The sequence below is a fragment of the Scomber japonicus genome, chromosome 1 (assembly GCF_027409825.1).
Source record: "Scomber japonicus isolate fScoJap1 chromosome 1, fScoJap1.pri, whole genome shotgun sequence".
NCBI lineage: Eukaryota > Metazoa > Chordata > Actinopteri > Scombriformes > Scombridae > Scomber > Scomber japonicus.
The window spans coordinates 17,635,074-17,652,739 of record NC_070578.1 but is presented as its reverse complement, the minus strand read 5'-3'; the positions used below and the strand labels follow the sequence as shown (position 1 = coordinate 17,652,739).

Below are 17,666 nucleotides of genomic sequence, written 5' to 3'. Positions count from 1 at the left end.
GGGTATGCTTTCTGTTTTATTCTCTTATTTCAATTATTCATGACTTCGTCAATCAATTTGTTCCGAATGATGTTCATATAGGCTAATTATCGTCTGTTTTAATTCGTGCTTTTTCGCAATTTTCACAATTCCATCAATGCAGTTTTCATAGATCAAACTATGCATTGAGTTCATGTTTGCTGGGTCCTAAAAATATCACACACTATCAGGGGTGGATAAGGACACTGTCAGTCATTTTTGAAGGCTTTGTGGAAAGATTGTATTTGGGATAAAAGTTGAAATTTGTATTAAAGAAAAAAATTGTATTGTGTACAGTATGCAAATTATTTGTAACTTTCCTGAAATAATAACCTTCAGATGACATAAATGACATAAGTAATGTTCTAAGAAGAAAATAAGAAGCAAAATAACATTTTGCTACAGTGGTTGTTTCTTACAATAGACTATTCTTGGTCAGTTGTCAATAGTCCTTAAATGTTAAATATGTTGTCAAAGGATGAAGGTTGAAAAAAATGTGAAATATGATTCCTAAAAAAAGTGTTTTGTTGGTGGCTAGTCTCAGATGAGTGGGGTTTTGCTAGGGAAATTTGACTCTTTTCATAACTTTCTGCAATAGTACTGATCAGCTACAGAACATCAATGCATAGATAAAATAATGCTTCACATAATCACAGGGCCAGTCAATTTACTTCCTAAGTATAAATGTTGCAACTGTAAAGGTGATAATATGTCAAATCAGCTTTGATGTATTAGAATAGGAAGAACAGGAGAGATGTTTTTGGTTGTCAATGCATTTCCATTCATCTCTGGTGACTCTGGCTGATTCTTGACTCATAGGAAAGTATTTTCTGTTGTGAAAATAGTTGCAATTGTCAGTGTGTTGGTGCAATGATATTTGAATGAATTTCAATGAATTGCTATGACACTGTTTCTCATAAACCATGAAAGCATAGTCTGAGGCCACATTGTTATGGCAGTTGACAAGAGTGATCATAATCTAACAGGGTTATACAATCAAATAGCACTTTCCAGCCTACCTTGGCTGTAGGCTAACCGCTCCATACTCTCGCTATGAGTGATGCCCCAGCGGTGGAGACTCTGAGGGGAGTACATGGTAAGTGGGAGCCTCCTCTGCCCAGTGTCTTGGTGCAGAGAGGATTGTTAACTGAGCAGATCCCTGCGTCCTGAAGGGGCTGATCTGTTCCCCAGAAGGACAACGACACCAGATGATCCTCTCGGTCTTGACTTCAGATCAGGCTCAGACTTCCTCTAAGCTGCAGCCTGGGACAGAAGAGACAATCGATGCAATCAAGATTTTAGAAGAAGGATGATTAGAGGGGAGTGTATCTACAGTTTCATCATTGGCACACTACTTAAATGTCTTTAGTATACATAAATGTGCTTCACTTCTTTACACAAAATAAGGATAACTACAAGGGTTGCATTGCTAGACATCACAACTTTGTTAAATGCCAAAACATCCACTGGCCCACCAGGATGCTCAGATGCACGTCAAGAATCGTCTTCATAAAGAACAAGTCGGCCACATTGTTAGGCCCAGAATTAACTAAATAAATAGAACAAAATGGCTAAACGTCTGATTATCAGGCTCTGACATTTCCTCAAAATGTACTTGTGTCTCCCTGTACAGCAAGTGCGTCTCTCTCACAGACCATCACACCTTTACTTTCTCCTCAATAAATCACATACAACATAGGATAAAACCCTTCACGGTCACATCTAAACAAAATATACCAAAATATTCTTCCCTCAAATATCTTACTAATTCATCTTGATTTAATGTGATAATAGAATACAGTCATAATCAAAATGTACATTCTTTATCAAACAGAGGTAGTTTTACCTTTTCACCACCAAGTAGCAGCTTATTGCATCCAGTAGGCCTCCACCTCACCAGAATATGGATGTAAAAGCTTCCTGCCACACCAACTACACATTAGATCCATTACAACACACAGCGCAAGAAACTGGAGTAGCATTAAGACTACAGCAAAGTGCACTGCAAGAGCCATTGCTTTTTGTCTTCTTTCATTGTTTTCTCTTGTTCTGTCTCTCTTCCTCTGTATGCTTACTCTCTCTCTCTCTCTCTAATAGCTCAGGGCTGACCAGAGATCATATGACCGCTTTCTTGCTGATCCGTGCACTCTTTAGCTGTTTGTATACTGCCTGTGTTAATTCTCTGAATGGCTTCTTCTCAGTCCAGTATGCAGAGAATGCATAATTCAGGAAGCTGATGTTTTTATGTTAATAGTGATTATGTTGTTTCTCTTCTCCATGTTTCTTTCTCTGTTGACCGCACTGTTTTCTGCCTCACGTGTCTCTCTTATTTGACTTGACTGTTTTTTGAGGGTTTTTTTTGCTTTACAATTAATGACACAAGAGGCACTATCAGTACATATGTTATCCTCTTCATCATTTTGTCCTTCTGCAGATTTGTCTTCCTGTCTTGTTGGGATTCACTCTGCCTTTTTGTCTGTAGCTAACTACTTTATGATGCAAAGGAAAAAAGCATGATCATGTCATGCTTCAATTACTGATTATTACAATTCCCATTTAGCCATTATTATTCTATTATTATTTTCTCAATTAATTGGTTAATGTTGTGGTCTGTCTCAAGTTTCCAGAGCCCAGCCCAACATCTTAAAATGTTTTGTTTTGTTCGATCAACTGTCCATAAACACAAAGATATCCACTCAGTTTACATTCATATATAACAGAAGAAAAGCAGCAAATCCTGACTTTTAAGAAACTGGAACCAGAAAATGTTTGGAGTTTTTGCTAATAAATAAATACATAATTAAAAGTACTTGAGTGAATAATTGGTCGTTGAAATAATTGTTGATTCATTTTCTGTTAATTGATTAATCCATTGTTTCATTTCTGCAATCATGTCAAACATGTGAGTTAATTCTGAATCGATCTGTGTAAACGCCCTTGCTACAGCAAAAGTACATAACAAAAGCACTCTGTCTATTGATGCCTCCTTTCTACATCTCTTTCCTCCCTCCTTGCATCCACCTTCCTCCTCCACCCTGTCTGTGTCATCTCTGAACCACACCTAAACAAACACACTACTAAGTCGTGCTTCCATATGTATGGATGATATGTTTGTACCATATGACCATGTAAATTACTATTTGGATACACCCTTCTTCATGACAAACATCTGATTCAACCAATCAGTACTCTTCAGTGGAAGGTTTTTCCACCAATAGTGTGTATGATGCTGTTTCATCGTAGTAACCCGCCTCTCTCTCTGCAGCAGTACTGGAATTGGAGGATGTTACTGTATGCTAGCAGATTCTCATAGCTTTATTCATTAGTATTGCTTTGACAGATTAACAATTACACTGTTTTGTAATATCAGAGGAGATAGAATATTACAAGGTAGGAGACAAAAAAATAACTGTTCTTTTAGAATAGAATCTGTGCAATATCTGTGCAGGCTATACCAACTACACAATTTGTTTCACACTTTCATCCCGTATGTGCTATACTCATGTAAACATGCATGATATCATGTCATTATTGTGTCTCACCTCAAGCAGTATGAAACTGAGAGTGGATTGTTGGTTCTTCAGCTATCAACAGTCTGGTCCAAACATGAGATGGGTCTATACTCTGGTCCTGGAGGTGAACTCAGAGGCAATGACTAGGTGGAAACTGGCAAAATGCACAGCTGAAGCTTCTGTGTGGTCGTCCCAGTCCAGTTGAGCAGTTACAAGCAGCAGTTAGTTGCTCTCAGACATCCCATGATAGACACTTCAGATACTACATTACTATCCACAGCAATTAATAATAAACATATCTATCTATCTATCTATCTATCTTTTTTTCTTTGTTATCTGGAGGTGCTGCACGGCTGTTAATTCAGAATAAGCTTCTGTAGTTCTGAAGCAGTAAACCGGTACATGCTGTGGAGACATCACCGACAGAAACCACAACCATCACCCCACACAGCACCCAATGACAAGAGAGCAGGGAGGCTGAGAGAGGGGGAGGGGTTGAGGAGTAAAACAGCAAAGGGAGGAGAAGGCACAAGATGAGAGAGGAAGCTCAAACAGAGCAGGAGGGGAGAAGAGGAGAGGAAATATGATGGGATAAAAGAGGAATAACAGAGAAAAAATATACACAGAAGATACACACCCACACATTAGCATATGTGAATGAAATAAATAAAGATATGAATGAAAACACACAAATGTTAAAGCAAGGAGGGTCACGCCTGTTCTAATAGACCAATCCCTGATTGCGAACTCACCGGAAAGGCAGGACCTTGTTGAGACAGAAAAGAGAGCGGCCTTGTGTTGTGTGGAAGTGAATGACTTTGCAACTAATTGAAAGAAATAGGCAGAAATATTTCTCACTGAAATGTAAGATAAGGCTTATACAGCCACTATTATACCATAAACTAACAAAGTGAAATGAATAAGCAGCAAGATTTTTACACACTTGGAGGCCCATTACAAGTATAGTACAAAATATCTACATTTATACTTTTTATTTTATCATTATTATTATTATTTTTATGTATTAATTTTTTTGTTAGAGTGTGTTTTTAAGACACATCTATCAATGAGGCAGTAATAACAGCATTTTGGGCATAGGGCAATCATTTTGTATAACTGCATTAGATGTTGCACCTGTCATCTATAAAACTGAGGCATGTTAGCAGCAGCTACTTTTAAATTTTAATATAGTACTTTTTCAAATCTCTGAAAAGCAAAAATGTGAAGGAAAAAGTGTTTTTCAGGATAAACAACATATTAATTTGCAATATATAAGTATACAGTAGAAAGGACTCCCTTCACAAAGATAAGGAGGAGATATTTATTTACAGTCAGTGAGCTCCGTCTAATCTACAAAAACTGTGTTAAAGGAATCAGGCAACGTCGGTAAGCGACGAGTAGTTTTTGGAAGTAAATTGGATGGATTTTACTGTTTCCTAACATTGTAGCTTTTGAATAAAAGAAAATAACGCCATTCAAGTCAAATACCAGAATAGATTATGTTATGAGCTGGTACAGTGCTGTTATTCAGTCATCAGGCTTTACCTGGAAACAGTAAGACAACAAGCAGTGCTTGACTAGTTTAAAGTTGTTAGGTAGTTATTGTTGTGCAGACATGTGTAAACAACTACATAAAGCAAGCTACTTTAAAATGATTTATAATGGGGCTGCTGTATTTGGTTGCATTATATTTTACTGTAAAAAATGTACCAAATGACCTATTAACTCTATGTTTATTCTCATTTTATACTTGGTAACAAAAGTGAGGCTCCACAAACAACATTCAGAATGAGACACTTTACTCCATTTTCAAACTCAAAGATAAAACTCTTTATGCATGTACAACTATAAAGACCTACATTTGATATGTTTCTGTAGGGATAGTGGTCCAAAAATAAATATTAACGAGTTATAGTTAGAATAGAATAGTTAGAAAAATATATTTACAGGTTGAACCCTCAAAGAATTGTTGTAAATGTCCTTTCAATGAACTCTTCAGTCCTCAAACTCTGCAGCATAAAGCACTTGCTGGAATTTCATCCGCACCTCCATTCTTTTTTTAATGGTAAGCCTCTTCAGCGAGGGCAGGAGGCTGAGCAAAAACAGTTCATCTTCATCTCTGAGGTTGGTAAGGGCATCTCCAGAACTTATATCAGTTCCTGTGGTTGATTGCCTTTTACGTTTGAGAGAAACTCCCATCTCATCATGGCTGGTTGGACAGGACTCCACAAGAGGGAAGCTAGTGCTGACTACAGGCAGGGGAACATGCTGCTCCTTCTCATCTTTATCTTGCTCTTTCTCCATGTCATCTCCACTTCCAGCTACCTGTGTGCAATGAAAGAAGTAAACAACAACCCTGATAACAGCAGTTCCTCTTATGCATGCATCTTTCTCTCCGGTGATCATATCCAACCATATCAAAGTCTATTCAACCTTTACCTCCTTCAGGGAACAGACAGGTTTGCTTTGACTGAGTTTCTACTTGCTTGGAAGTCTACAGAGGACAATAAAATATGTTGATATTATTATTATTATTATTATTGTTATTATTATTATTATTATTATTATTATTATCATTAATAGTAGTAGTAGTATTAGGATTACATTATTGTAATATTATTATTATTATTGGGGGGTTTTAATGGGTTAGGGTTCCTATTTGTAAAACAGGAACGCCCAAAACCCTAGGCCACAAAAATATGCAATTTTATATTACTTTGTATATGAGGTGCCATAAGCCTAACCAGTAAACTGACAACTGAGCGTCTATTCTCATACAAAAAATATGAAGCTTTAAAAATAAATATTTAATCAGTGAGGCTGAGCAAATGCATTGTGCAATGCAATAAATGATTATGTTAGAGGAATCCAGCTAATTTGATCACACATTTAGTCAAATTAAAAGACCAATGTGTAGGACTTAGTGGCGTCTACTGGTGAGGTTGAAGACTGCAACCATCTGACTACACCTACCCTCCTCCTCCTCCTCCCCTTCCAAGTGTGTAGGTCAGAGAACCTAAGGTGGCTGCAAAACTCACAAAAAAATTCTGACTCTAGAGTCAGTGTTTGGTTTGTCCATTCGAGGCTACTGTAGAAACATGGTGTTTCAACATGACAAACTCGTGGAAGAGGACCCGCTCAATATTTATATATAAAGGGTTCATTCTATAGTAACGAAAACACAACAATTCTTTATTTTCTGATGATTACACACTAATTCAAAACATATGATATGTTATTCCATTTCTGCCATTAGATGCCACTACACACTGCACTGTTAATGTATGAAGTTCCTCTGAATGTGAACTAATCGTATTATGTCATAGTGACTTAATTATTTATTAATGGTGAGCAACAGGAATTCATTATCCATCCTGCATTAAATCCTGACAAGTAAAGCATAAGTAAAGCATTACTTAAGTATATGATTTGTACCCTTATTATACTTTTTTTCCCTTTTTTTTAAAATTCATTTCTCACTCTGTCCCATCTGTGGTGTTGATCAAGTGTCGGTTTTAGACAAACTGCTTTTACTTTGAAAACTAAACCAGGCTATTCTGTGACAGCCTTATTTTTCCTCCAGCCGCATTCCGCAAACACCCGCCCTACTATGTCTCTGATTGGCTATTGCTCGCTGCCTTCGTTGGTTCGATTGGTTAGTAATAAGCATGAGGAGTGAGATGATTGGGTTAAGGTAAGACTACAAGGGTCAGAGCCAATTAGAGGCCGAGTAGGGCGAACGTTCGTGGGATGCGGGTGGGAAATAAAATAACGTGGGTACAATGATGCTACTGGATGCTTCCATGATTTTAGCTCATATAATAAAAAAAGAGAAGTTAGTGGTATAAAACTATGCACAAAGCTAATTATATGAATATACAGAGTTATCACAGAGTAGATACGACATCAGTCAGCATATATACTTTCATTGGCCCAAGATAACAAGTGAATACATTTTTTAATTAATAAAAGGACTGACAGGTGGACACACACCTCGGCAGTTTCTCCCATGCCAGCTCTTACTCTAGGTTTAACGTAGGCAGTGAGCCAGGCGAGCTGGTTGTAGAGCACCGGGACGGGCCTCTCCACCGAGTTCTCGTCGTCTGTGAGCTGCGGCGGGTTTCTCTTCGCCATCCGCTTCTTCGCTTTGCAGAACTTGTCCCGCAGATTTTTCCATTTCATCTTCACCGCTTCTTCTGACTTTCCCATGGCAAGTGCGATCTCTTTCCACGACATGTACGCCTTAAGGTTGTCTTTATAGTCCCGCCGGGACTGGTCGTACAGATTTGGGTGTTCGTGTATCATGTCCGCAAGCTGCTTTTCAAAAGTGTTCATTGTTGGGGGTTGTTTTAGTCTGTGCGAAGTCTTTTCGTCCGCAGACCACGACCGAGGTTCGTCTTCCTCTGCAGCTTCGAGTCGGCAGAAGGAAGTTAGATCTCAATGGATTCAAAATAAAAGTGCTGCCATTAAAGGCCCAGACATCTTTTAGGTACTCACCGGCCTCTTTATTAGATACACCTGTGCAATCTAGTTCAATCCAATACAACAGCTCTTCCATAAACTATATAGTGCACTCTACAATGAAGCTCAAACTTACAACTGTGGGAACAAAAAGAAAATTATTTTGAGTTGAGGGGGACCTTTAAAAATTGTTTTATTGTTGAATAAAATATCTCATTTTATTTAGAAATCAATTTTGTTTTCTTAAAAACAGAATACATATGATTTCCTTGCAGCAAATAAATTCAAACAAAGTGGTCTGTAATAAGTAAATTAATTAAATATAACACCCATGCCACAATTAAACAAATAAATAGGCTACCTTATGGCCATAGAGGCTCAAATAAGCAGCTGAACATGTAATGGAAGCAAAATCAAACACACAAACTGCTTTAAAGGATGTTATTCATTTGACTATTGTTGGTGTGTCTCATTTTATATGTTTATATCATAACCTCCAAAACCTGTAGTGTATGTAAACAGTATACAGTAATATTACTAGAGTGGTAATATTCATATTAAATCCTGTATGTAAAAGTATCTGTAAAAACTATGGAAACTATCTATAGTAATAATTTGTTGTCACCATGTGTCTCTGTTTGAAAATGTGTAATGTAAAATTACATTAGCATCTATATAAGAATATTCATAAGAACAGAAGCAGCTTTCTTTCTTACAAATCTTACAATTCATTGTATTTTGACTTTCATTCATGGGTTAGGTTAGGTTAGGTTAGGTTAATGTGTTTCTTACCTGCAAGCACTAGATGGCGTATTTACTCTCTTCTTTAGACGCATCTTTTCATCACTACTGTAATGACTGAAAAATAGACAACAGGATGAAACAGGATACCTTGTCTCTGAGCCTCAAATAATTTTAATGGGCTTCTCTCCTCAAAACAGTAAAGGGAGTAGAAAACATGCATGTGGCTGAGTGTGTCTCATTATGTTTTGGCGTTATACTATTTTATTCTTTCTTTTTTCTTTCTTTCTTTAGGGCTTAAAATACTTTTATCTATGCTACTGAAATTTAGTTGTGGTAAACATACACCAAAAGTGCTGGTTATGGTACAAACTTCATAATTAACATAATTGCTATCAGGTGTAAAACGTTTTTTATGTGCGTATGTTCATAAAGAAATATGCTTGAAAAATGAAGTTGTTTGCCATAATAAATCATTATCATAGACATTGAGCTCCTTTACTAACCCATAGCCTTATTTCATATTTCGTTTTTTATTTTCATTACACAGGAATTTTGAACTTTAAGTTTGGGGGTATCGTATGATTATCAAAGGCTAAAATTTAAATGAAGGCTAATTTAAATAGTTTTTAAATGGTAACCACGTCAAGACCCAGGCAGGTGTGATGAATACTTACACCACAGCATTACATTTCATTTACATGTAAAGGCAATGATGCCAGGTTGTGACAGATCAAACATAGTCTCTGTTGGAGGCAGTCTAAGTGTCGCCTGGTAGACTCCTCATGTGGGACAGTACAGATTACAGGGACAGCACAATTGATAACACCAATTATGAGGACGTATTATCATAGGGATGTCACATGTGATTGCACCCTCAATTACAGCGACAACTGACTGACTAGACTACCTACATAGCGTCCACAAGAGGTGGCAACCTGTTATTACAAGGATCCAGAAAGTCAAGACACCTTAATTTAAAGGGACAAGACAAATTACATAGAAAGAACAAGTGATAATTATTCCATTTTGGTTGATAGACAGAGAATTGTCCTGCTTGTTGTTGACAGAGAAACATGCTTTATGTGCACACACGGTTATGGGAGGTCTCTGTTAATGTATTTATATTTTTTTGATTTGTTTCTAATTATACAATGTGACAGTGGCAGTGACAGCTTCAAAACAACAAGAATTTTTAGACTTAAAATTTAGACGATGGACCTGAAGTGGTTAACTAAGAAACTTTTAAAAGCTTAATGACACACGTAGTAGAAAGTTTGAGAAAATGAAATGACAGACACTGGGATGAAGATCTAAACCTGAATAGAAGAACAGCAACAACTTGGGAAACTCAGTGGTTACATCACGCTTCTGTTGCAAAAATGTACAAATGGGGGAATAGTAATAGTAAAAAATGCCTATCTTTATACAAAGATATTTCCAGTTCAGTCTGTAATACGTTTTTAGTGTGTTTTCCTCTTTGACGGAGAGTTTTGGCAGTGTCAGGCAACAAAACCCACTAATGCATTAAGATTTTCAGCAGACCACCATCTCACTCCTGCAGTGCTGATGGCAGACTGCCTGTCAGTGGGGAGTCCAGAACCACAAGAGAGCAGTGGAGCCTTCGTCTTCCTGCACAAGTAGCAACAGCAGCCCTCCTGCTTGTAAGTTGAAAGCTCATAAAAAATATTTGACAGAAGTTTAAAAAGATCATGATATTTATTTGTCAGGTAAAAGTAAATGATAGAAACCAGACTGAGAGAGAAAGTAATCAAGACTTTATGTACAAACTATTTCCTAGAACGAGCTGCAGGGACTCAATAAAATGTCCATATAAAATATTATTTCATAGTATTTTAATAACAATATGTGGCCCTTTTGCCAGATGTATTTCAGACATACACTATGTGAAAAGTTACAGTTTGCTGTATATTTGTTTTTGACAAGTTAGGTTGTTAAACATACTGTGTAGAGTGGATACAACCTTATTATCAGTGACAAGCAGTTTAAGTGTGGTTGTAGATGCAGAGACGCTGTTACATTTATCTGTAGAGTCTGTGCAGCTATATCCACAGTCTGCCACTGCTGTTAACTGAACGGATCCACTGCAATGACTGAGCATTTACGTACCTTGCTCAAGTTGCTAAAGTAATTGTGTCCCAGTCATTTTCCCTGCCAAGCAGTCCAGGAATCTGAACCACTGACCCTCTGGTCACGAGGTCACTTCTGCAACCGTTTGGCTGCTGTCCTCTGCAGGCTTATACTCTGTAATCTGTTGTTTGCATGTTTTGTTTTTCATGACATGTAGAAAAGTTTATTTTAAGTATATAATAACAAAGTATTACTGTAAATGATGCATTTGTCATATTTACTGTAATACTGTTACTTAATACCAAAGAGTTTGTTGACTCTGCCCTAGGCTGCATGAGTCAACGTCCCAAATCATCTTAATACACACACACACACTCTCTCTCTCAGCCACACACAGCCACACATACACACACAGACACACATCCTCTGCAGTGTGAGCGACATGTTTATCTTCAGAGGAAAGGAGGAGGGAGACCAGAGCAAGATATATGGCTTAAAAACAGACGCCGGTCAGGTAGTCATAGATAAATCTCTAAATGAATGTGTGAGTTAGGGTTAGAGACGATGCTGAGTTGACTCTGAGCCAGGTCATTTTGATCAGTGAATAGTATAGATCCAAGATCTGTGAATGGACAGAGTTGAGATAATTAAAAGACTGTGAAGACAATTCTGGTCCCAGTGCAGCTCTCACGGTTGCCAGGAGAGCAGCTCAGTTGTTTTATCATCGTCTAGACCTGATAGTCTATGGACCTCAATATCTGGTGAGAAGGGGAGACATTTTCCAACCCAAGCCATCTTCTGGTATCAGTGTGTGTGTATGTGTGTGTGTGTGTGTGTGTGTGTATGTATGTATGTGTGTGTGTGTGTGTGTACGCGTTGTTGCAGAGCGGCTCTTTCCCAGACCAGTGAAAAGTGTCACCTCAGTGGGGGCTTTGACACCTAGTGTAAAGGGAGGGGGGTTTGGGGGGACGTGAGAAGTCTGGGGTTCACACCTCATTGACGGTAGGAGATGATCCTGTAACTAACCTCCTAATACACACAGAAACACACACACTCTCATAGTAGAGATCTACAGTGCACATTAAAGGAACATTGTGGCGACTTTTCATGTTTTAGCCCATCAAAGAAATGTCAGATGAGCAGCCACCTGTTTTCAGATGTTTATGTATAAAGACTAGTTTAGCTTTTAGTGCACTCTATTTTAATTCAACTTGAGTTGAAATACATTGTCTCCACATGGAAACAGTTGTGAGCAGGAATTGTTTTGAACAGGACAAATGACTCTCTGTGATGGATTGTTTCAAATCTCTTGAAGTGGATTTTCTTCCCGACTGAACTCAATGGAAACTGATGGCTGCCTGGAAGGTGGGAAGTCAGTCGGAAACTTATGGTATGCTTTGGAAAATGTTCTGCACTCATGCAAATTACTTGAGATTCATTGCCAATGGGCTAAAACACGATAAGCCACAGGAATGACCCATTCACTATCATGGCAGCAATTATTTCATCAAACACACACACTGAGTCAGTAGAATATGTCACTGTGTGCACCAGTTTAGATTCATTTATGTGCCATGGAGGAACGAGCACTCTGCTCTGCAGCACCACACTTGTGGACCAGGCTTCCTAACCATCTGAGGGCAGCAAAGACCCCAGACTCTCAAAAAAGACCTTTCTATTCAGGAAGCCTTTTTCATCTTAACTCTTCTTGTTGTTCTTCTTCTTCTTATCATTATTATTATTATTATTATTATTATTATTATTATTATAATAATAATTATTATTATTATTATCATTATCATTATTATTGTTGTTGTTGTGTGTTACATGTTATAAATACTGTAGCAATTTGAGTTTCATTATGAATAAAATAGTATGCTACAAATGCATTATTATTATTATTATTTGTGGATGTAGTATTAGTAGTAGTACTACTAGTAGTAGTAGTAGTAGTAGTAGTAGTAGTAGTGATAGTTTGTTGTTTATGACTCTCTAAAGCTGGACAGAAGCTTTTTTTGTGGGGATCCTCACATTTTCAACCTTTATCATTATTTTTGTCTTGATGTAGAGGTCAGTTACAAATCAGCCTGTTGGGACACTCACTCTGCTAATACCACTGCTAAATATTAGACATGTTTCATAATGACCAGGACACCCCAAAGGAAGTCAGGAGGGATTGTTATGGATTGTTAAACCGCCAATCATCCAGCAGAGAGATGAGGCTGTCAACATGCCAATACCTCCCTCTCTCTGTCTGTCTCTCTCTCTCTCTCTCTCTCTCTCTCTCTCTCTCTCTCACACACACACACACACACACACACACACACACACACAGACACACACACACACACACACACACACACACACACATGCACGCACACGCATACACACACACGTACATGCACACACACACACATCCTGTTCCTTTTGACAGTTACATGCTAAAGAGAGGCTGGGACTCATTTGTGTGAGAGCTCCTGCTTCCTTTAGCATCTTTCTCATCTTCCAGGTGTTTGTATAGTGAGAATTTTCCCCTTTCTCATTCTCCTGCACACACACTCACAATAACACAGGGCGCGAGAGAGTATAGAGGTACAATGAAAAGTTTTCCGTCCACATGAAAACAATATGAAAACCACTAAAAATCTTATTCTTCTTCCCCATTTGAACTGCAAAACAACTACACTGGCTGTGCATGCCAGCCTACATCTGGTAAGATTGGTTACTCTGTCAGGTCTCACATGGTTATACCCTCTGATATGTTGCTTCTTGCTCTCCGTCATTACTTACATTGTGTGTCAATATTGGCAAACTCACCAATTGACTCCCTGATTCAAGTGAAAAAGTATAAAACAATCATCGAAGTGAACAGTAATTACTCTGCTGCCGCACCAAGAACACTGATAGAATTACTATTTAATGCTTGGAAAGCCTTCTAGTCACATACTTATACCAGTGACAACACATGTACTGTGTGTTTGACCATACTGACATTTAAAATGATCACAATGTGAGATTTTGAGGCAACAGGAAACTAGAGAGAATGTTTTAAATTGCTCAATTTTAGGTGAAACCAGCTTAATATGGGTGGAAATCCAAAACAATGGAATCATAAGTCTGCAGGTTGGGTTTGGAAACAGTCACAAACGTTAACTTTGTGGCAGGACAAAAGAGAGGGAGATTGTGCTTGTGTGTTTGTCAGTGCCATGCTAAAGGGAAGTGTCTGTGCTTATCAAAGAGCAGGATGAGGTGACATGTACCTGCTGAAGAGCTATCAGCTTCTTTTATGGGGCTGTTACCCCTCACCCTGCAGAAACAGCGTGTGGTGTGTGTGTGTCTTAGAAATAAATATCTAAGCAGACTATGCAGAAGAATTAAGAAAAAAAAATCAGTGTAAGATATTTCTGCAGGTTAAATTATGTATTTTTAACCAAAAAGAGGCACTGATGTTGATTTTGAACACTGCAACATTCACATGCTGTGAGCAGAGCATCTTTAAATTTCATTGTGGGAATCACCTGCAAGGAGTCCTACATACAGTAGAGCCATAAAACTTCTAGTATATTGCCACGTTTGTTTTTGTAATTTGTGTAACCTACAAGTTGTGTCTGCTCCCTTCATCACTTGGAAGTTCCTTCATCTGGCATGAATGCCATCTATCAGATTTGGAGTTACAGTGTACTGAAGTGTGCTGCCCACAGCAGTGTCGATGATGAACTCTTTGACACCCACCACCATGAAAGAAAAAGAAAAAAAGTGTCCAGTTAGAAGAGGATGACCTGGCAACACCTGTGGTGCACCTCACCAATGAAATGTAGGCGTCCCCTTTGTGTGTCTCTCTCTCATTTTTTCACTGTGATCAAAGAGTTTCCAGTCAGGCATTTACAGCCATGACTGTGATTTACACAGAGGAAGACGCCACTGTTGTGTGACAGACTTTAAAAGATCAGTTAAACTCCTGCTTTTCCATTTCTTTTCCTCTGGCAGTGATGCATTTCAAAGTGATTTAAGAAGCAATTGTAACAACTAATTAAGCTTGTCATGTTTTGCACTTTTCGTTTCACTCACAGGAACATTTAAAACGTTATTTTATAATCACAAGTGATGAGAAAGAAGAGACAGGACAGTCAAATCAACAGACATTCAGTCATTTCATTTTGTATGATCTCCTTCAGAATACATAAAATCAGTGTGTCTGTGTTATGAATTATATTATATGTAGTCTTCTTTTCAAACATCCTGCTCTACAGTAAAAAATGTTCTTTGCACATAAACCAGAGTTTATCTTTTACTGTGGTTTTCAAACTGGATGAAAAATTGCCATAATTTGTATATATTGTAAGATAGATAGCAGGATATGCAGACAACAGTCTTTTGTCACCTGTTGAAGAAGACGGGCTGTGGACGAGATGCAGATCAAAGCAGATTTCTGCAGTAATCACCCAACAGGAGGATCAGTAGCTGTGCACTGAGCTCTGGGATTTCCCTGTTATCCCGATCTTTGACCATGAACCTCGATCCCCACCTCTCAAACCTGCCTGCTTGTTAACCTGGTCGTCATGCGTATGACCCATCAGCACTTCAGAGGAAGTCCCAGAACAAAGTCATCTGTGGAGGGTTAAACCGTTACCGAGGCAGAGAGAGTGAGAAAGAGATATGAATGAGAGTGAGGGGGAAAGGAAGACACAAGTGTCATGATTCATGCATTAACACAGGAATGCCATTGAGAAGTGGAACAGAAGCAGCAGTTTCCAGCAGCGGGAGGGGCCAAGGGGAAGCAGCACGAGCATGCAACCAATGATCTAGTTAAAGGGAGAATCCGCAGCAAAACAAAATCCATGTGTGCTGTTGTTTCTCTGATCTTACAGAGTTCAGAAAAACAAAAATTAAATGAAACCACATTGCACTACTTCAACAATACTACAATTACTAATGAAGAGAAAGCTGCTGAAAACATGAATGCTTTCTTTTTTTATTGTGCATGTGTTAACTTTACTGTGCAAATTAAAACAGCTTCTTAATTCAAATCTGAGCTCTTGTGGATTTTAAATCTTGGTTTATTGGAACTTTGGTAAAGATTCAAATCAGGCAAAATGTATTTCTTTGGATCAAATAGAGGCCATAGTGTAACTCACCTGTGGAAACTAATGTAATGGATAAAACAGAGAACATTCTTGGATACTACATTAACTCTATTTGGAATTGATATTAATTTTCTATGGGCAGAATTGTTTTCTTATCCAAAAAGAACATTTTACTGTAATTTGATATTTGCCAAATTATTAAGGCCTGCATTTTATTCATTTATTGATTTACCTTTTTCTACTTTCCACATGTTCTTTATATGTGCCCCCCTTCCGGAGACTGCCCCAGTCTGGCCCCCCCATCAAAAATGTTCTAGATCCTCCCCCGACTGGCACTATTAGTCCATGATATTTTAAATATGGACATTTTACTTTACATCATTTATCTGACAGTATGAGTTGTTGTTTTACATTAAAATCATAAAATGATGGGCGCGCAGGTGGTCGAGTGATTAGGGCGCATGCTACGTATGCAAAAATCCGGGCCGGAGGACCTTTGCTGCACGTCACACCCCCTCTGTCTTCCATTATTTTGTGTCTATCAATCTGTCAAATTTATCTGTCAAATAAAGGTGTCTATGCCTGAAAAAAAAATCATACAATGATATGCTGCATTGTTACTATTATTACTAAAGTACATAGAATAAATTGACAAACCTTGAACATCTGTATATTAAATTATGCATTAATGCACCAATGATATAACACTCTGTTATATCGTAATATTGTTCTTCAATAGCTCTACTTTACTCCTACCTGCAGAAAATGTTGCCATTGCCAAAACATACTACCCACTACACTCACATATTATATTGTGGATTACACTCATGGGATCAAAAACTCACAGACATCTGTGAGGATGACTGTCTCACAGAAAGAGACAAAACAACAGATTTTCTTTTTCCTTCATTAGAACAAACACAAAATGGCTGCAGATGGGAGCAGTCACTGTGTCCACATAGTTCTGCACGCACACTGTGGCTCATTGTGGCTCACTGTATAAAAACAAAGTAAATACAGGTAGAAGAACTGCTAAAGTGAAATCGAATGTGTGGAAAGAATTAGGATTCGCCAGCACTCTGTATGTGTGTGTGCGTGTGTGCGTGCGTGCATGCGTGTGTGTGTGTGTGTGTGTGTAGACTTTGAATGTTATAACATATGTGTTTAGGGTGTTATGGGTTTTTGTAGCTGTCCATACTAACAGACAGACAGGTACACATTGAAAACATTCCTATCTTGACCCAGTGGAGAATAAATTATCTAGACCTTTCTGCTTTGGGCAGACGCTTTAATCTTTATAGGTGTAAGGAGGGAGGATAAATGTCTGCACAGTTGATGGGACAGAGCTACTAAATTCCACAAAACCCCACACAGTTCTGCTTAGAGGAGAAGAAGAAAAATAGAAAGAGAATAAAGAGAAAGTGGTAATATTGATCTCACAAAATAGCAAAAAAACAAAGGAAGACATCATGAGACAAAGGAAGGAGCGAACAACAAAGTTGGATAGCGGTCTGGGGCTACAAGTCTGCAACTGAAATGCGCATGAACACACACAAGCATATGTGGTACACAACTATAGTTTGCATGCTTACGAGCAGAATGCAGAAAGACGTTTTGGTTAACCACAACTAGTTGATGATACTGTGGTCAGTAATGCTGTGTTTGCTGAATATTTTCTGTGATTCAATTGTTGTCGCACATTATAACATCCCGCATATACAGACATATATTGTATTTATCATGTCTACTTGCATTTTTT

At 38.1% G+C, this 17,666-nt stretch overlaps 1 protein-coding gene across 2 annotated transcripts; it reads right to left on the bottom strand.

The window, feature by feature from the left end:
- Positions 1-5,481: 5,481 nt before the first annotated feature.
- LOC128360741 (uncharacterized) lies at positions 5,482-7,915 on the bottom strand. Of its 2 annotated transcripts, none has more exons than XM_053321238.1 (2): positions 7,524-7,915; positions 5,482-5,855 (listed from the first exon to the last, which is right to left on the bottom strand). In XM_053321238.1, the coding sequence occupies exons 1-2, from the start codon at positions 7,863-7,865 to the stop codon at positions 5,526-5,528; spliced, it is 672 nt and encodes a 223-aa protein (XP_053177213.1). In that variant the 5' UTR covers positions 7,866-7,915; the 3' UTR covers positions 5,482-5,525. The 2 variants fall into 2 exon arrangements, with proteins under 2 accessions (XP_053177213.1, XP_053177219.1); XM_053321244.1 differs by having other exon boundaries at positions 7,554-7,915.
- Positions 7,916-17,666: the final 9,751 nt, after the last annotated feature.

What these genes read in the sequence shown, in the direction of transcription:
- LOC128360741 (XM_053321238.1), bottom strand. Translation starts at nt 7,865, where the DNA reads ATGAACACTTTTGAAAAGCAGCTTGCGGACATGATACACGAACACCCA. An exon ending in GCATGGGAGAAACTGCCGAG is followed by an intron (nt 5,856 to 7,523) that starts GTGTGTGTCCAC and finishes CATTGCACACAG; the next exon opens with GTAGCTGGAAGTGGAGATGA.